This window comes from Stegostoma tigrinum, chromosome 20, assembly GCF_030684315.1.
Source record: "Stegostoma tigrinum isolate sSteTig4 chromosome 20, sSteTig4.hap1, whole genome shotgun sequence".
NCBI classification, from domain to species: Eukaryota; Metazoa; Chordata; class Chondrichthyes; order Orectolobiformes; family Stegostomatidae; genus Stegostoma; species Stegostoma tigrinum.
Genome location: NC_081373.1, coordinates 6,032,339 through 6,053,737, shown reverse-complemented (window position 1 = coordinate 6,053,737; position 21,399 = coordinate 6,032,339). Strand labels below are relative to the sequence as shown.

At 43.0% G+C, this 21,399-nt stretch overlaps 1 protein-coding gene across 2 annotated transcripts in view; it reads left to right on the top strand.

The window, feature by feature from the left end:
• Positions 1-6,046: 6,046 nt before the first annotated feature.
• Positions 6,047-21,399, top strand: part of sfxn3 (sideroflexin 3) — a 51,883-nt gene continuing 36,530 nt past the window's right edge. The window contains exons 1-2 of one of the 2 annotated variants that reach the window (XM_059652947.1): positions 6,047-6,214; positions 11,423-11,588. In XM_059652947.1, coding sequence (XP_059508930.1) covers positions 11,425-11,588 — 164 coding nt within the window. In that variant the 5' untranslated portion in view covers positions 6,047-6,214; positions 11,423-11,424. Of the gene's footprint in view, positions 6,215-11,419; positions 11,589-21,399 lie in introns of both variants that reach the window. The other variant, XM_048551501.2, reaches the window with a different exon arrangement.

Genomic DNA, 21,399 nt, shown 5'->3' with positions numbered 1-21,399 from the left:
GTTCTGGGTTGCATCACATTAATGATAGAACATAGAACATAGAACAAAGAACATAGAACAGTACAGCACAGAACAGGCCCTTCAGCCCACAATGTTGTGCCGACCATTGACCCTCATGTATGCACCCTCAAATTTCTGCGACCATATACATGTCCAGCAGTCTCTTAAATGACCCCAATGACCTTGCTTCCACAACTGCTGCTGGCAACACATTCCATGCTCTCACAACTCTCTGCGTAAAGAACCTGCCTCTGACATCCCCTCGATACTTTCCACCAACCAGCTTAAAACTATGACCCCTCGTGCTAGCCATTTCTGCCCTGGGAAATAGTCTCTGGCTATCAACTCTATCTATGCCTCTCATTATCTTGTATACCTCAATTAGGTCCCCTCTCCTCCTCCTTTTCTCCAATGAAAAGAGACCGAGCTCAGTCAACCTCTCTTCATAAGATAAGCCCTCCAGTCCAGGCAGCATCCTGGTAAACCTCCTCTGAACCCTCTCCAAAGCATCCACATCTTTCCTATAATAGGGCGCCCAGAACTGGACGCAGTATTCCAAGTGCGGTCTAACCAAAGTTTTATAGAGCTGCAACAAGATCTCACGACTCTTAAACTCAATCCCCCTGTTATGATGTTATCACTCTTTCTGTACACCCATGAAATCACACAACTGGCTGAATCTTGATGGTTTTTTTGGCTAAATGTCTGCTTCATCAAGTTCCATGAAGATTTACTCGCTGTAAGGTCGAATGGGTTTACTCACCACGTCTTATCAAATTTCTTAATGGTCTACACTGCCCCGTGGTGCCTTTCTTGTCTGACTCTAGCCCATTCTACGACTCACCCAGAATAACGCACCAATGCTGGGAAATTCTCAAATTGACTGGCATCCCTGGCACCAGTGATATTGTTAAAATGCCATTGTGCACCCAGAGAAGGACTGTTAGTCTGGAACTGTCATGCATGATCCTGGATATCTACCCCAGACTTTGTAGACTGTAATTATAACTCTTTAGATTGTGTTGGAAAAAGACAATCAACATTCTAAACTGGGGGTAACGCCAATTTTGATGTGATCAGGAATAATTTGGCCAGAGTGGACTGGGAGCAGACACTTGGAAGTAAGTTGGCGCAGAGCAATGGGATGCATTCAAGTAGGAAGCAGGGATATTACAGGGCCAACATGTTCCATCAAAGGTAGTATTGGGAAGATCAAGTCTTGAAGAACCCGGGTTATCAAGTGATTTACAGGATTGGGATAAAAAGAAAAAGGCTTACGGCATATACCGAGGATTTGTAACAGCAGAAGTTCTGGAGGACTACATAATTTGCAACAGGAACCTTACAAAGGAACTTTGGAGAACAAAGGGAGCCATGAAAGATCAATGCTAGGCAAAATAAAGGAAAATCCTAAGTTGTGGAGCCAAGTTTTAAATGTAGCTCCAGAGACAAGCACGTTCATTTCCCTTGTTGCATGATTCCATGAGACAGGTGCCGGAGAGGATCATTGCATGATGAATAAACTGGAGACCAGAAACAGAACTGCCTCCAAACATTACACAACAATTAGCCAGTGTTGAATTATTACATATCACACTTGAATTCAATGAATGCTTTAACCTATTTTGTCCCTACCCACACATTACAGCTTTAACATTATTATTTTAATTCCTAGAGTTTTGTGTTCAGATACTGTTATTATTGAAGTACATTATCCCTATGCTGCTATATGAATCCTAAATTGCAATTAAAGTGGAAGTGTATGATGCTATTTTCAAAATAGCTAATAATTATTTTGCATTTGCTTAGGGTCTCTAGTGTTTTAGTTTGTAATGTCAATGCACTAAAATGTAATTTTAAAATGATTCACATCAATTTATGTAACTATTTTATTTATTTTTATTGTTGGTAAATAAATTTAATTTATATTGAGAGCATTCAAACATAGTTAATGATCTTACAATATAATGAATGGCATCTCAAACTATACCTCATTGATGATTTTATATTAATTCAGCATATTGCCATTTATCGAATGTGTGAATATATTGCATATATTTATGTAATCAATGTTGCTGGGGGTTTTTAATTATGTCATTAACCTCATAATTTATTCAAATTATCTTAAAGCTTTTCATCTTTCTTCTTAAACGTATCTCTTCAACTTGCCAGAATTATCCACAAATATTTAATGTTTCAAATTAACAAGCAATGTTGGTGCATACTGTGAGTTGTTCGAGTAATACTTATGCAAACCATTTCAAATAATCTAAAATTCTCTAGGCCAATCCAAACTTGACTCAGAATCAAAATGCAAGTGTGATCAAAATTATGAGAGGACTTGATAGAACAAATTGAGAGAAGCTCTTTCCATGAACTGCTGTGTCAGGAACTAGAAGGCAGAAATTCAAGATGTTTTGCAAAAATGACAGGGCAAAGATGAAGACTTCTGAACCTGAAAGGGGGTGATAGGAAGTTCAATATAATTTTCAAAAAGTAAGTGGAATTGAGCATAAAAAAGGGAAAAGAAATGCAGGATTACTGGGTAGGAGCAGGGGAATGGGACTATTTGGATAGCTATTTTTAAAGAAAGTAGCTGCAGAAATGGTGAAGGCATTAGTTGAGACATACTACAATTCACTGGATTGTATGAGGGTTCCAGTGAATTGGAAAACCACTAATGTGATGCCCCTGTTCAAGAATGGAGGGAGACACAAAGCCAGAAACTACAGGTCAATTAGCACTGCTAATTGGGAGAATGCTAGAGTTCATTATTAAAGAAGAAATAGCAGGGTGTTTAGGAAAGATTAACGCTTACAAATAGACCCACGTAGTTTTATGAAAGTGAATTCACATTTGACACTCGGGGTGGCATGTTGGCTCAGTGGTTAGCACTGCTGCCTCACATTGCCAGCAATTTCACCCTGGCCAACTGCCTATGCGTTGTTTACATTTCTCCTCATATCTGTGTGGGTTTCCAACCACATTTCAAAGATGTGCAGGTTAGGTGGATTGGCCATGCTAAATTGCTGATATTATGTGGGATGTGCAGGCCAGGTGGATTATCCAGAGTTATAGAGATAGGGTAGGAGGTGGGTCTGGGTGGAATTCTCTTTGGAGGTTTGATTCAGACTCAATGGGCCAAATGGTCTACTTTCACACCTGTAGAGATGCTATGACTTATGAGAGTACTTTGAGGATATAACAAGCAGAGATGATAAAGGGGAACAAGTAGAAACACTGTATTTGTAGTTTCAGATAAAATGACACAATATAGGAGCTCATGGGTTTGAGTATAATGTATGAGCATGGATTGAGGATTGGTTAACACACATTGGATAGAAACTTGAGCTTATTGAGTTTTTCTCAGGTAGGAAAGATGTTACTAGTGGAGTGCCACAAGAATCAGTCATTGGGCCCCAAATAATTACTATATGTATCAACGACTTGGAGAAAGGGCAGAATGTAATGTATTCAAATTTGCTGATGTTACCAAAATAATTGGGAGCAAAAAAAGAAAGCAGAGTTAATCCAGACTTGGAATGTTTCTGAACATTTCTGAAGAAGGATCTAGGCCCAAAACGTCAGCTTTCTGCTCCTCTGCTTCTGCTTGGCCTGCTGTGTTCATCCAGCTCTACACCTTGTTACTTGAAATGGTAACTCTGTATTCTCTCCACAGATGCTGTCAGGCCTGTTGAATTTCTCCAGCAATTTCTGTTTTAGTTCAGATTTCCAACATCTGCAGGTCTTTGTTTTAGTTTAGTTGGGAGGGCATGTTTTGATGATGATATAAGGGGTATGTTAGGGGATTTAGATTGGTTGAGTGAGTGCACAAAAGCTTGGCACATGGAGTTTAATGTTGGAAAGCATGAGATCATGCTCTTTGGTGGACAGAATCAAAAGACATACTGTTATTTAAGTGGGGAGACAGTCCAAAGTAGGTATAGAGGACAATGACTACAGAAGTTACATGACACCAGGTGATAGTCGAATAGATTTATTTGAAACCACAAGCTTTCATAGTGCTGCTCCTTTGTGAGGTGAAGGGAAGTACACAGACACAGAATTTATGGGGGAAGAGATCAAAAGATAGTACAAATGGTGAGAGAGGAATGTCAACAGGCTGAAGAACAAGTCTTTTCAGGTGATCAGAAGTGTTAACTGCTTGAGTAAAGTGCAAACAGCTGAATAGCAAGTGAAGGGATGACCTATGATTGATTAATTGAGGCAGAGAGCTAATTACAAAAAATTAAAAATAAGGTGGTGCTGGAGATAAACCAAACGGGTTGAATACATGATAGGTATAAGAGTCGATTGCCGAGGGTCTAACCAAAGTTACAAGTCATCCAAAACTGTACAATCTAATTAAGGTAGAGAGAATATAACAAGTTATCAAGGTGATGGTGTCAAAACAGGTCATTAAGTAAGATTTCACAGATGTAGAACAGTGTGGTGGGGTTACATGTAGCGTGACATAAACCTAAGGTCACGGTTGAAGCTCTCTTCATGAATGTGGGACTTGGTTATAAGTTTCTGCTCAGTGAATCTGCCTTGTTGTGTATCTTGCAGGCTGCCTTGGAGGGCGCTTATCCAAAGTTTGGAGACTGAACATTCTTGAGCATTCCCTGGCTGGGAGTGAATATTCCTGTGTGGTAATTGTTTTACAGTGTCCATTTATCCATTGTTATAGCGCCTGCATTGTCTTGCCAATACTCCATATCTTGGGGTATCCTGGCCTGCAGCAAATGAGGTAAACAACATTGGCCAAGTCACATGACTGATGGAGTACCCTTCATCATCCAGTACTTTCCTAGAGCTGAGAAACCACACCATGTTCTTCGCAGCCTTCAACCTCTGCCATGGCAACCTCTGCAAGACATGCCAGATCATCAACATGGACACTACCATCACACACAGGAACATCACCCATCACGTACATGGCAGATATTCAGTTCACTGTCCCAAACACTAACTAATTTCCAACAGCTCACTGCCCCAAACACCAACTCAGTTCCAACAGCTCATTGCCCCAAACACCAACACATTTCCAACAGCTCACTGTCCCAAACACTAACTCATTTCCAACAGCTCACTGCCCCAAACACCAACTCATTTCCAACAGCTCACTGCCCCAAACACCAACTCATTTCCAACAGCTCACTGCCCCAAACACCAACTCATTTCCAACAGCTCATTGCCCCAAACACCAACTCATTTCCAACAGCTCACTGCCCCAAGCACCAACTCATTTCCAACAGCTCACTGCCCCAAACACCAACTCATTTCCAACAGCTCACTGCCCCAAACACCAACACATTTCCAACAGCTCATTTGCACCAAACACCAACTCATTTCCAACAGCTCATTGCCCTAACACCAACTCATTTACAACAGCTCATTTGCAACACACACCAACTCATTTCCAACAGCTCATTGCCCTAACACCAACTCATTTACAACAACTCATTTGCAACACACACCAACTCATTTCCAACAGCTCATTGCCCCAAGCACCAACTCATTTCCATCAGTAATAATGGGAACTGCAGATGCTGGAGAATCCAAGATAATAAAATGTGAGGCTGGATGAACACAGCAGGCCAAGCAGCATCTCAGGAGCACAAAAGCTGACGTTTTGGGCCTAGACACCAACTCATTTCCAAAAGCTCATTGCCCCAAGCACCACCACATTTCCAACAGCCCCAAACGCCAACTCATTGCCCCCAGCACCTTGGTTGCCATTAGTCCATTGACACCCAAAGGAACTAATTGCCCCCAGTCTCTCTCCATTGTCCCCCATCAGTTATCCTCAGGACTCCGCGACCTTACCCCAGCCGAGGTCAGGCAGCAGCAGCCAATCAGGAGGCGCGCTCCGGGCCACTCCCCCTCCCCGCCCTTCAGCCGCTCACCCTCACCCGCCGGCCACGCCCACGGCCCCGTATCTCCTCCCCTCCCACCCCCAGAAGGCGTTGACTGGCCAGAGGGGAGGCGGCCGCGCGCGTGGAATGGTGGAGAGGCCTGTCAATCAGATCACACGCCACGCCCTCCGCGGGTGTTCGGCCGTCGCTGGGAGCGGCGGCCGATTCCCGGCGAAGAGACCGACAGAGAAACCGGAACCGAGACCCTGGAGAGACCGGGCAGCGTGACCGGCCCCCCACCGTCAGAGGTGGGGCAGTCAGTGCCTGCCCCGGTCAGGAGCCGGCCTTGACTTTCGGTTAGTTCTCCCCCGCCCCCGGCCTGAGCGAGGGCTTGTCCTGGCAGTGAGAGGCCCTGTATGCCCACAGGGCTGTGAGTGATTTGTCCTCACAGCGCTATTACCCAACTAACATTCAAGGTCACAACTCATGCCATTGCCTTGCCTGGGTTCGCTATCGCGGCTGTGTGTTTAATCTCAGGGAATGGATTCTTATGTGCTGCAGGTTATTAACTTTTCCACGAAGCTGCGGTGTTTTCGTGCGTGCATTGCATCATCTGGCAATTTCCCCTCTTCCTCTTACATACCAGCAAGCTCTGTACTTTGCTGTCCTTGGGCATTAGCAATATAAGGGACCCAGGTTCAAGTCCACCCCTGGGCAACTGTCTGTGCGGAGTTTGCACATTCTCCCTGTGTCTGTGTGGGTTTCCTCCGGTTTCCTCCCACAGCCCAAAGATGTGCAGGCTAGGTGGATCGGCCATGCTAAATTGCCCGTAGTGTTCAGGAGTGTGTGGCTTATCGGGGAATGGGTCTGGGTGGGATGTTGCAAGGGGTCGTGTGGACTTGTTGGGCCAAAGGGCCTGTTTCCACACTCTAGGAAATCTAATATTTCTGGTTTGTCTTGCTGGGAAACTTTCTCAAAGGATGCCTGTGTGCGTTTCTCCAATGCCCTAACGGTATAAGCCACTGTGTTTGCCATGGTGCTTCTCTGTTGTGACTGTAACAAACAACTGTGGATGCTGAAGATCTGCTGAGTTTCTCTGGCAATATTTGTTTCTCCTCCGATGAACTTGTCTGAACAGCTTGATCAAGACACTAAAAGGAGTGTTTCGCTGCAGCTCCACAGAGTGTGTTGTTAAAGTTCCCATATATATCTCAATCCTCTGAAGTTGTTTGAATGGATGTAAACTCCTTGTGTAATATCCCATATAAAACCTGAAAAATTTAAGGTTCAAAGACATGTTTCTGGAATCTTGATGTAATACTCAACCAATTATAGGAACGATATTGTTAAGTTGGAGAGGGTCCAGAAGAAATTTATCAGGATGTTGCCAGGTATGGAAGTTTTGAGTTATAAAGATTATTTTTTTAAACTGAATGGTAGGAGGTTGAGAAGTGACCTTATATAAGTTTGTAAAATAATAGTGGCATAGATAAAGTTAATGATAGTTACCTTTTCCCTAGGATAGGGGATTTCAAGACTTTTAAGGTGAGAGGCAAGAGATATAAAAAAGACATGAGGGAAAATTTTTACACAGAAGGTGGTTTGCATGTGGAATGAACTTCCTGAGGAAGTGGTGGATGTGGGTACACCATTTAAAAGACAGTTGGATAAGTACACAAATAGGAAAGGCTTGGAAGCATATGAGCCAGGAGCTGGCAGGTGAAACTGGTTTAGTTTGGGATTACAATTGTATCAGAGACAATAGGAACTGCAGATGCTGGAGAATCCCAGGGTTTAGGCCCGAAACATCAGCTTTCCTGCCCCTCAGATACTGCTTGGCCTGCTGTGTTCAGCCAGCTCTACACCTTGTTATTTTAGTTTGGGATCACGTTTGGCAAGACCTGGTCGGATTGAAGGACCCGTTTCGATGCTGTATGACTCTAAGAGATTTGAAATTCGATAGGATCCAAGAATAGTACAGTTATAATTAGCAGTTAGTGTGATGTAATGTTATCTTGGGTTTTAAAAATTAATTTGACTAGGGCTATAAATAACAAACAGATACTTGTACAGAATGAAGAACTGTGCGTGTCAGAAATTTGAAACAACAAATAGAAATTGTTGGAGAAACTCTGTAAACGTGGCAGCACTTTCACTGGTTCTGATAAAACATTAACTCTGCTTTCTTGCCACAGATGTTACCAGACCTGCTGATTTTTCTCCAGCAATTTCTGTTTTTTCGTTTCAGGAAGATATTGTTGATATTAATGTATTAAGCGTGTGATCCTACAAATGAATACTGATATGCAGCTGGCATTCACTAAAACATTTTTGCAAATGCCTTTTGATGAATGTTAGCTGAGTACATTTAAAGTAGTTTGCTTTCCATTTTACGTATTTTAATAACTGCCAAAAGGAAAATGGCAGCCACTAAATTTTATTCACTGCCACACTCAGTGTTTAGCTTGAAATATGTGGTGTAGCAGATCAAATCTGTAACTTTTGTATTAGACCAGCAAGATATTTTGCCTAAATAGTTACATTTGTAGAGCTTTCAAAGAGTAGATATGCCAGCTAATTTAAGCATAACTCATAGAATCCCCACAGTGTGGAAGCAGGCCCTTCAGCCCTACAAGTCTACAGTGACTCTGAGCATCCTAACCAGACCCATCCTCCTATATCCCACCTAATCTAACTCTCCCTCAACACTATGGGCAATTTTCCATGGGCAATTTTCCATGGGCAATCCACCTAGCTTGCACATTTTTGGACTGTGGGAGAAAACCGGAGCACCCGGAGGAAACCCATGCAGACACAGGGAGAATGTGCAAATTCTACACAGTCACCCGAGGGTGGAATTGAACCTGGGTCCCTGGTGCTGTGATAACTGTTGGCTTTAATTGGCAGATGGTCAACTAATATGAAAATAATATTCATGTTAGTAACTGCTTTTATTAGATGTCCAGGAAATATTTGAAAAATGTAGCAGGCATCCTTGGCAGTTTGATTGTCGTATTTAATTTTGTACAATTACGTACATCAAAGGGTGCTAGTGCAATATCTTGATTTTGTAGGTGTTCAGGGATTGTATCTCAGTTTGTTTTTCCAAACTATATCAACATTGGATTATGAATATTCTTATCTGTGTTTGAGGGAAAATATTTACATTTCATTTCTACTGTAAACCTACTGTATTTTCTATGTACCTGCTTATCTACCCTGAAGAAACCTGGCTCATAATAAGTAGCCAGTATCCTAGTTTATTGTTTTCAGAAATATTGGAGACTAAACAAACTTATGATACATTAAATAGAGTATGTACAGTTTCTCTTGGGGTTTCTATTGTTTATTCCATTACTGAACAGTTGGCTAAGAAAAGGTTGTATCTTGCAATTGGGGATAGTTTTTCTGCTGAATCTGCACAAACCATACTAAGCAGGTCATGGTTCTGGTTAATTAAGACATCTCTTTCGTATTCCTACCCTCTTGATGTATAAGTCAGCGTTCTATCTGTCTTTAACAGCATAGTAGCTTATAGCGATTGAGCACGTAGACACATGAATCCCTAGACTCTCCACATTAAGAAAATATTTCAGTTGCTCTTTACTTATATCCAGATGAATAATTTCACATTTTCCCGTGCTAATGTTTAGCAATTTTTAGACTTTGTACTTAGCCTTTCTCTGACTGTAACTCCTTGCTCCAAGACTTACTCAGCTTGTTACGTTCATATCTGTGTGTCAGAAAGTTGTGGGCTCAATTTCTGCTCCTTGAGCACAAAAATCTAGAGTGGCTTCTGCATTGCTGGGAATACTAACTTGATTGAATTTTTTGAAGAAGTAATGATGAAGATTGAAGCAGAGCGGTGGACATAATCTATACGGATTTCAGTAAGGTGTTCTATAAGCTTCCTCATGGTGGAATGGTTAACAAGGTTAATACAGGGAGAACTAGCCATTTGGATACAGACCTGGCTGAAAGGTAGAAGATAGAGGGTGGTGGTACTTATCAGACTGGAACACTGTGGCACACAGCTGGTCACAAAGATCAGTGCTGAGCCCACTGCTTTTCATCATATATACAAAATAATTTGGATGTGACCATAGGAGGTATGATTTGTAAGTTTGCAGATGACACCAAAATTGTAGATGTAGTGGACAGCGAGGAGGGCTACCACAGAGTACAATGGGATGTGCTAATGGTCTGAGGAGTGGCAGTTGGAGCTTAATTTCAACAAATGTGGGATGCTGCATTTTGGAAAGGTAAATCAGGGCAGGACTTGTGCTTAATGGTAAGGTCCTGGGGAGTGTTGCTGACAAAGAGACCTTGGAGTGCAGGTTCATAGTTCGTTGAAAGTGGAGTCGAAGGTAGACAGGATAATGAAGAAGGTGTTTGGTAATCTTGCTTTTATTGGTCAGGGCAATGAGTGTAGGAGTTGGGAGGTCATGTTGTTCCTGTACAGGACATTGGTGAGGCCACTATTGGAATACTGTGTGCAATTCTGTTTTCCCTGCTACAGGAAGAATATTTTTAAAATTGAAAGAGTTCAGAAAATATTCCAAGGATTTTACCAGGGTAGGAGGGTTTGAGTTATTGAACTCAATAGCTGATGCTATTTTCCCTGGAGCTCCAGACACTGAGGGGTGACCTTGTGCTAGTTTATAAAGTTATGAGGGTTATAGATAAGGTGAATAGCCAAGGCCTTTTCCCTGAAGTGGGGGAGTCCGAAACTAGAGGGCATAGGTTTCAGATGAGAGGGAAAAATGAACCCAAGGGGCAACTTCTTATACAGATGGTAGTGCATGTACAGAAGGAACTGTCAGAGGATGTTGTGGAGAATGGTAGAATTACAACATTTAAAGGGCATCTGGATGGGTATATGAATAGGGAGGGTTTAGAGAGATATGGGTCAAATGCTGGCAAATGGGACTAGATTAATTTAGGATATCTTGTTGGCATATACGAGTTGGGCCAAAGGGTCTGTTTTCATGCTGTTCAGTTTTCTGACTCTGGACATGTGGATAGTGACATATAGATCTGTGTGTGCATGCATGTAGCATGTTTTCATTATGTATGTATATAAATGCTAAAACAAGGCATTTACATCAGAAATTGAAGGTTGTAAAATTTGACAAGCTAATAGTGAAATTTTAAATAGAAACAGAAAATGCTGGAAAAGTTCAGCAAGTCTGGCAGCATCTGTGGACAGAAATCAGAGTTAACGTTTGAGCCAATCCTGAGTATTGAGGAAGGTTCACTCAACCTGAAACATTGACTCTGATTTCTCTCCACAGATGCTACCAGACATGCTGAGCTTTTCCAGCAGGTTCTGTTTTTATGTCTAATTTATGGTACATACAGTTCTTTCAGTTTTTATTTTGTGAAATTTAAGAATTGAGATGTCATACTTTGCTAAATCAAGTGACTTTTACTGGCGTTTAATAATGGTAGAGCCCCAAGTTTTGAACTACTTGTGTAAAAGCTATTGTGCACTTCGCTGGAATCATTTTTGCTCCTGACGCTTTTCCACTGATATTTTAATTTCAATTTTCTTTTCTCAGTAGAAATGTCTGAGAAGTTGAGGTCGACTATCAATTTAAAAGAACCACGATGGGACCAAGGGACCTTCCTGGGGCGAGCCAAGCACTTCTTTATGGTGACGGATCCCCGCAATGTTCTACTTTCCAGTGAGGCGTTAGAGGCAGCGAGGGCCATTGTTGAGAACTACAAGTAAGACTGTGGACCATAATATTGCATAATGTCATTTTAATATTTCTCTTTATCAGCTTAAAAAAATGAACGTCACGTCACGGTCAATGCAATGGAATTCTAGTTAGCTTTCTGTTCTATTCAACGTTTTTTTATCCTTCTGTTTTGTTATCGAGAGGGTGTACGTAGATTATTTTAGTAATCTGGATGGATATATTTATAAAACAGGGTTTTGTTGTCACTGTCTTTTTGAAAAAGAATTTGTAGCTCCTTTTTTTTTGCACTTGCGTGCTTTACTGCCAGTATGGATCTGTCCTAAAATCTTGTAATACTGGTAACTGTAGAACATACTCTACTCCTCTCCCACCTGTGCCTGAGTTACAGCCTCAGGTTGTTACCAGGTCAGATTTTCCTCTTGGCACATCCACCTTGAGATTAACAGTATTCTGCTACATCGGGGTAGCTTCTGCAGTATCAATTATTTGCCAACTAGCAATTGGATCCAGACTACTGAAGCTAATTTGGTGTAGGATACTTGTTGGATTTTCGTCCTATCAATTTGGGAAAAAAATAACACTTTTAAACCCAGATCCGTTGCATGTTGGAGCGCCTATCACTTAAGTGATCTTAGGAAATCCCAGGCCCTGGTGCCAAAACCACATTTCCCCTTTGGTCAGGAAGGGTTTAAGAGTCTGCTTGTGATTCATGTGTGTTTTACGGAAGTAGATGGTATCTAAATCATCTTCAGTCCTGTGAGATTTTTGGTGATAGTTGTCTGAACCCAAAGTGTGCAAATCAGACCAAGTGAAAGCAAATAGTCAGAGGTTTACAGCATGGAAACAGGCCCTTTGGTCCAACTTGTCCATGCTGCCCAGTTTTCACAATTAGTCCACTCCCCTTTGCCTGCATTTGGTCCCTTATCCCTCCATACCTATCTCATCCATATACCTGTGTAAATGTTTCTTAAAGGACAAGATTGTACTCCCCTTCACCACTATCTCTGGCAGCCTGTTCTTGGATTCCCACCACCCTCATTGTGAAATAATTGCCCCTCTGGCTGCCTTTGTAATTCTCCCATCTCGCCTTAAACTTATGCCCTCTAGTTTTAGATTCCCCTGTTACGGAGAAAAGCTGTTGGCTGTCCACCTAATCTATGCCTCTCATGATTTTATGGACCTCTGAGGTCACTCTTCAGTCTCCTACACTTCAAGGGAAAACAGTTCCAGCCCCTCCTTGTGATTCAGACCTTCCAGACCAGGTAGCATCCTGTTAAACTGAACTCTTTCTGGTTTAATTATCGCCTTTCTGTAGTAGGGTGGATTTGTTTGGAGATTTAGGATACCATTTTGGATAGATAAACTAGATCCATTTAGATCTGGTGCAAGTAAGGAAAAAGTAAGATGCCTCTTTGGAAGAAGTTGGGTTCTGTTTGGGTAGGTTAAAAGACAAGCTGGTGTGTAAATAGTGCATAAACTAATTTGGATTTCAAGCTGTTGGAAATGTTCGAGGTCAAATGAAACTCTCAAACATTTAAATCTCCAGGCCCTTTAATCTTCTGAAAAGAGAGTCTGGAGAGTGTTGAAAATGGTCCCTTTGATATTTCACTCTCCGTTGATGTTAGCCTGAGAATTTCCATTGTTGAATTAGTTCCACATAACTGATTCCACAAGGATCTATTATCGTAGTGGGTTGCCTTTATTTTGCAGAGAGGTTGACAATTATAAGTATTATTTAAACATTTTATTTGGGAATATGAATTGTGGTGTTTACTATATATTAAATTTGCATGAATTGTTTGTTTCAGTAAGGCCTTATTGAGGTATTAAATGTAGCCAATGAATGAGTGTTTTTCTTCAGTATAGTGAGATTTGCGGTACACTTAAATAAAAACAGCACATGTTGGAGAAACTGCCCAGGAGTGAATGAGAAAAGCAGAGTAAGTGTTTGAAGTCCAGTGTGCTGTTTCTTTCGAACAGAATTTGACAGCAAAGTCAGGGTTTGTCCGAAGAGAACAGAGATCAACAATTTCAGAGGAAGAAAGGTTAGATTGGATGGTGGCCCTGGTAAAGAAAAATTGAGGCAGCTGTTGTCACACTGACTATCCTTGATAGAATGTTCAAACACAAGTAAAAGGCCAGAGAGACCAAACAGTGGAGATGGTCTGCGAAAAGGACCATGGAGTAGTGAGGTGATTCCTTCCCAAAGTGGGCGCAGAGGCAGAGAAGATGAAAGAAGAGTTCACTGTTGTGTCAGGCCTAAAATTCATTGAGAAGGGTGTGAATTGATAATACTGAGTCCTTTGCACAGCACATATTGTTCTGTGTCAGAGAGTATGATCAATGCATGATGAGAAGTAGGATTAGAGGAAGGAATGGGACAGAGAGTGGAAGATAAGATCTGGAGAGGCATCAGCACCTATAAGTGCTTGGAGCTAACATTCCTTAACACCTACAAAAGCATACTTCGCATCAGTATTCACCAATGAGAAGAACATGGAGGATGGTAAGATTAGGGAGAAGTGTGTGGATATTCTAGGGCATGCATATAATAAGGAGGAGGTGGTATTGGGTGTCTTGAAAAATGAGAAGGTAGATAAGTCCCCAGACCCTGACTGGATCGATCCTAGAAAAGGGAGGGAAGTGATTGCTCTTTACAGAGATCTTTGTAGCCTCTTTACTGGCAGGTGAGGTCCCCCCCGCCCCAGTAAACTGGAGAGTTGCCAATGTTGTTCTTGTCTAAGGGGGCGCTAACAGGAATAGCCAGGAAATGATAGGCTGGTGAGCTTCAGTAATAGGGAAATTATTGGAGAAGATTCTTAGGGACAGGATGTACTCATATTTGAAAAAGAATGGACTTATTAGGGCAGTCAACATGGCTATGTGCAGGAAAATGCTGCCTCATCAGGGAAGTGGATATTGTTTACATGGATTTTGTAAAGCACTTGACAAGGTCCCGCATGGTAGATTGGTGCAGAAAATTACCTCAAATGAGATCCATGGTGAGTTGGTAAACTCAGAACTTGGAACAGTACAGCACATGAATAATGTTGCGCCGAACATGACATCAAATTAAACTGATCCCTTCTGCCTGCCCTTGGTCCTTATTCTTCCATTCCTTGCATATTCATGTGCTTATCGAAAAATCTCCTATATGCCCCTGCTGTATATGCCTCCACCACTACCCCTGGCAGTGTGTTCTAGACTCTTACTATGCTCTGTGTAAAACAAAAACCTGGCCCCCACATCTCCTTTGAACTTACCCCCCTCGCACCTAAATACATGCTCCTGAGTATTGAACATTTCAACTCCTGGAAAAAAAGCTCTGACTGTCAACCCTATTTATGTGTCTCATTAGACTTCTATCAAGTCTCCCCTCAGTTTCCACCACTCCAGAGAAAACAACCCGTGTTTTGTTATGTCCTTATAGCTCATACCCTCTAATCTGGACAGTATCCCACTGCAACTCTCTGGTAATCTCTTCGGCCTTGAAACTGCTTGACCATGTCCAGAAGTAAACCAGGTACTACAGCCACGTCACCTTTCTTAGTACCTGCCTACAGAACCAGATCATCCCCAATGGACTACAGTCCACATTCAAGTCTTCCCAATTTTGCCCCACCCATGACAATATCTACATTCAGAACATTGAGACCCTTCAGAAACATTTCTCCCGGTGACTCCTGAAAAACACTTGCAACAATGCACCAGCATCTCCGGACACCACAGCCGACGCTGACATTGCTCCGCCCACAGCCTCCACAGCCAGTAGCTCCGGAGGAGACAGCAACACTGAGCCCTGCTGAATGTTCACCATCCGCCCCCCAGACCTCCCCCTGACTGAGGACAAATGGCCAGTCCTAAGTAAGCAGCTCACCTTTGTCCCCCTCCACCCACACATCAACGAATATCGGTCACATTTGGACATTGAGCAGTTTTTCCGCCGCCTTCGCCTCCATGCTTCCTCTTTGACTTGTCTGTCTCCTCTCCACCTATCTTCTCCTCTACCTATCTTCGATCCACCTCCCCCTCTCTCCCTATTTATTTCAGAACCCCCTTCCCATCCCCCATTTCTATTGAAGGATCTAGGCCCGAAATGCCAGCTTTGCTGCTCCTAAGATGCTGCTTGGCCTGCTGTGTTCATCCAGCTCCACACCTTGTTATCCCAGTATCCTGATAAACCTCTTTTGCACCCTCTCCAAAGCCTCCACATTCCTCCTGTGATCTGGTGACCAGAATTGAACGCAATACTGTAAGTGCTGCCTAACCAAAGTCTTATAAAGCTGCAACATGACGTTCAGACTCTTGTACTCAGTGTTGCTAGTAAGTTGAAAGCAAAATTAACTTGGTCATAAGAGATAGAGGGTAGTTCTGGAGGCCTCTTATCTGTGGTGTTCTACAAAGATCAGTTCTGTGAGCTGTATTGCTTGTAATTTTTTATATATGATTACTAAGTTTGCAGACAACACAAAAATTGGTGAAGTTGTGGATAGTGTGGAGAGTTGCTAAAGGATACAGCAGGATACAGATAAGTTGGCGAGTTGGAAAGTGAAATGGCAGACAGTGTTTAATTGACACAGTTGAGAGGTGATGCATTTTGGAAGGTCAAATCCAAGAGGAAAGTATACAGTAAATGGCAAGACCGTCAGGAGCATTGACATATGGACGATATTTCAAGATGACGGCAACAGCAGGGTAGGAGGTGTTTGGGCTCTGTGCCAGTATGCTGCCACTCACCTGGCCAGTCATATACTTCTCTGTTCTAGATAACAAAGTGTGGAGCTGGATGATCACAGCAGGCCAAGCAGCATCTTAGCAGCACAAAAGCTGACGTTTCGGGCCTAGACCCTTCATCAGAAAAGGGGGATGGGGAGACAATTCTGAAATAAATAGGGAGAGAGGGGCAGGTGGACCGAAGACAGATAGAGGAGAAGGTAGGTGGAGAGGAGAGTATGAGTGGGGAGGTAGGGAGGGGCTAAGTCAGCCCGGGGAGGACGGACAGGTCAAGGGGGTGGGATGAGATTAGTAGGTAGAAAATAGAACGTAGAACATAGAACATTACAGCACAGTACAGGCCCTTCAGCCCTTGATGTTGTGCTGACCCGTCTTACCGATCTGAAGCCCATCTAACCTACACTATTCCATGTACGTCCATATGCTTGTCCAATGACGACTTAAATGTACCTAAAGTTGGCGAATCTACTACCGATGCAGGCAAAGCGTTCCATTCCCTTACTACTCTCTGAGTAAAGAAACTACCTCTGACATCTGTCCTATATCTTTCACCCCTCAATTTAAAGCTATGCCCCCTCGTGCTCGCCGTCACCAAGCTAGGAAAAAGGCTCTCCCTATCCACCCTATCTAACCCTCTGATTATTTTATGTTTCAATTAAGTCACCTCTCAACCTTCTCTCGAATGAAAACAGCCTCAAGTCCCTCACCCTTTCCTTGTAAGACCTTCCCTCCATACCAGGCAACATCCTAGTAAATCTCCTCTGCACCCTTTCCAAAGCTTCCACATCCTTCTTATAATGCGGTGACCAGAACTGTACACAATGCTCCAAGTGCGGCCGCACCAGAGTTTTGTACAGCTTCACCATAACCTCTTGGTTCCGGAACTCGATCCCTCTATTAATAAAAGCTAAAACACTGTATGCCGCCTTAACAGCCCTGTCAACCTGGGTGGCAACTTTCAAGGATCTGTGTACATGGACACCGAGATATCTCTGCTCATCTACACTACTAAGAATCTTACCATTAGCCCGGTACTTTGCCTTTCGGTTACTCCTACCAAAGTGCATCACCTCACACTTGTCTGCATTAAACTCCATTTGCCACCTCTCAGCCCGGCTCTACAACTTATCTCTGTCTCTCTGCAACCTACAGCATCCTTCGTCACTATCCACAACTCCACCGACCTTAGTGTCGTCGGCAAATTTACTAACCCATCCTTCTACGCCCTCATCCAGGTCATTTATAAAAATCGTGGACCCAACACCGACCCTTGCGGTACACCACTAGTAACTGGTCTCCAGGATGAACATTTCCCATCAACTGCCACCCTCTGTCTTCTTTCAGCAAGCCAATTTCCGATCCAAACTTCTATATCTCCCACAATTCCATACCTCTGCATTTTGTACAATAGCCGATTATGGGGAACCTTATCAAACACCTTGCTGAAATCCATATACACCACATCAACCGGTTTACTCTCATCTACCTGTTTGGTCACCTTCTCAAAGAACTCAATAAGGTTTGTGAGGCACGACCTTCCCCTCGCAAAACCGTGCTGACTATCCCTAATCAATTTATTATTTTCTAGATGATTATAAATCCTATCTCTTAAAACCTTTTCCAACACTTTACCAACAACTGAGGCAAGGCTCACTGGTCTATAATTACCGGGGTTGTCTCTACTCCCCTTCTTGAACAGGGGAACCACATTTGCTATCCTCCAGTCATCTGGTACTATTCCTGTAGACAATGACGAGTTAAAGATCAATGCCAAAGGCTCGGCAATCTCCTCCCTGGCTTCCCAGAGGATCTGAGGATAAATCCCATCCGGCCCAGGGGACTTTTCTATCTTCACCCTCTGAAGGATTTCTAATACGTCTTCCTTGTGAACCTCAATCCCACCTAGTCTAGTAGCCTGTATCTCAATATTCTCTTCGACAACATTGTCGTTTTCTAGAGTGAATACTGTTGAAAAATATTCATTTAGCGCTTCCCCTATCTCATCTGATTCCACACACAACTTACCACTACTATCCTTGATTGAGCTTGAGGTGGGAGGAGGGGATAGGTGAGTGGAGGAACAGGTTAGGCAGGCGGGGACGAGCTGGGCTGGTTTTGGGATGCAGTGGGGTGAGGGGAGATTTTGAAGCTGGTGAAATCAACATTGATACCATTGGGCTGCAGGGTTCCCAAGCGGAATATGAGGTGCTGTTCCTGCAACCTACGCGTGGCATCATTGTGGCACTGCAGGAGGCCCTTATCCAGGATGGACATGTTGTGTATGGAATGGGAGGGGGAGTGGAAATGGTTCGCGACTGGGAGGCACAGTTGTTTATTGCGAACTGAGCGGAGGTGTTCTGCAAAGCGGTCCCCAAGCCTCCGCTTGGTTTCCCCAATGTAGAGGCAGCCACACTGGGTACAGTGGATGCAGTATACCACATTGGCAGATGTGCAGGTGAAACCCTCTGCTTAATATGGAAAGTCATCTTGGGGCCTGGGATAGGGGTGAGGGAGGAGGTGTGGGGACAAGTGTAGCATTTCCTGCGGTTGCAGGGGAAGGTGCCGGGTGTGGTGGGGTTGGAGGGCAGTGTGGAGCGAACAAGGGAGTCACGGAGAGAGTGGTCTCTCCGGAAAGCAGACAAGGATGGGCTATCTCTTCTTTGTTCTTTTTTGTTTTGTTTCTTCATTTCTGTTTAGTATCCAAGTTCGCCTTCTCTTGGGCTGCGGTGGAGGAGGGTGGTTGCGAGGACTTGCCGCGGTGGCAGCAGCAGCATAGTGGATCCAGATGTCTGTTCCTTGTGGCCATCTTGGTTGCAGCTTTATGGAAAGCTTCTTCATTGGTGGGTCTGGTCCCTTCTGGTGGCGGTGTGGCAATTTCAGCAGTGGCTATAGTGGTAGTGGTATGGTGGTTCCGGTTCGTTCCTCGTGGCTGTGGCAGCCTTAGGCAGCGACTGAAGTTGTGATGGCTTCAGCGTCAGTGACTTGGTGTGTCTGGTCTGTCCCTGCGTGCTATGGTAATAATGCAGTGGCTTCAGTGTCAGTGTGGTGGGTCTATTCTGGATATCCTTGCTTTGGTGGTCTAGGGTTGGCTTCAGCATCAGTGTCCCATAACCACTTCATAAACCTAGCAGCCATGGAGGAAACAAAAGAACTAACTTGGTCACTCTTTTAAAAAAAAAATTATTTGTGTAATTAAAATGGCACCAAGTGTGGCAACTTGTATACATGTCACTGTATTTTCATAAATACAGAGTGACAATAAAACACTATTCTATTCTATGCTATTCTATTCTGTGCAGCAGGACGTAGAGGCCCAAGTCTATAGCTTCCAGTAAATGGCAACATGACTGGATAAGGTGATAAAGAAAACATACAGCGTGCTTGCCTTCTTTGGTCAGGGCACTGAGCATAAGAGTTGGCAAGTAGTGTTGCAGCTGTAAAAAAAGACTTTAGTTAGGTCACATTTAGAGCATTGTGTGCAGTTCTTGTCCCTACATTATAGGAAGGATGTGAACATTTTGGAAAGAGTGTAAAAGAGGTTTACCAGGAAGTTGCCTGGATGGGAGTGTGTTAGCCATGGTGAGAGGTTAGACAAATCTGGATTGTTTTTGCTGAAGTGTTGGATGCTGAGGGGGTGACCTGATAGAAGTATATAGAATTATGAGAGGTGGTGGATAGGGTGGAGAGTTGGAGTCTTTTTCCAAGGTAGAAATGTGAAATAATAGGGGGCATAGGTTTAAAATGAGAGGGGAGAAGTTTAAAGGAGGTGTTTGAAGCAGACTTTTTACACTGAAGGTGGTAGGTGCCTGGAATGCATTGCCAAGGGCTGGTGGATGAAGGAGATACAATTGCAAATTTTAAGAGGCATTTAGACAGACACATGAGCAGGTAGACGGGATTAGTTTAGAGTAGCATCATGGTCACCATGGACGCGTTGTGCTGAAGAGTCTGTTCGTGTGCTATAGAAGTCTGTGTTAAATAGCACACGGAATAATTTTATAGTCACTTTAGTTGGTCTCTCCGCAGCCACCCTAGGTGTTGCTAAGTCCTTTGCTTTTGCACAGGGGTGGCTGAAAATTGGAGTTGATTTTCTGTTGGAACTTCTGCCTTGTCTCCCTGACCTTTTGCATTCTGTAGTGTGTTACATCATGTTCCTGTAGCAAGTGGCCCAGACAAATGACAGCGATGTCCTTAAATTATTTAGACGCATTACCAGTGACTATAATCATTAAATATCTATGGGCACAATTGTGACAGCTTGTCCTTGCGCAATGTCAATGGAAAACTAGTAATTATTAAAAAGAAACTGGCATTTATACCAAATGCACATTCATATAGATTCTTTCACATCCTTGGAGGCCCCAAAGTGCTTTGCTACCAATGAATCACTATGAAGTGTAAGTACTAGCACTTTAAACATAACTTGCGACTTGCAGTAGCCAATTTTCATACAAAGATCAGAAAATAACAAATAGATAAATCACCAGATAGTAATTTCAATGTTCATCACAGGATAAATATCTAAACAAGATTTCAGAAGAATTCTGACATAATTGGAACTGCTGATGCTGATTCTGTTCTCCCACTTCAAATAGTGGTCTTCATTTTCACAGATAACACGGTGTGAAGCTGGAGGAACACAGCAGGCCAAGCAGTGTCAGAGGAGCAGGAAAGCTTGACGTTTCGGTTCGGGGCCCTTCTTCAGAATTCATTTTCACATATGGTTTCCTAAGCTGATCTATGACAATGCAGCTCTCCTTCAGGCCTACACTGAAATGTCAGTTTAGATTATATGCTCTGGTCACTTAATGGGGTTTGAACCTATTACCTTCATGCCCAGTGTTGAGCCAGTTATCACTGAGCAAAGGTGAACACTAAGTAAAATTAAAAAAAACCAAATTACTTCCCTGTACACCAGTTCATTTAGCTATTTAGCACCTCAAATAGATGAGCCATTATTTGATCATGGTAAGGTTGTAATTGGAGTCACAGCAAGGACTCTCAGCTTCCCCTTGGCAGTTTAAGGGAGAATGGCTTAAAAGTTTTTCCTTTTCTGTTGGCTATGTAAACAGTCCAACTCAAAATATGTTAATTCAGTGCAA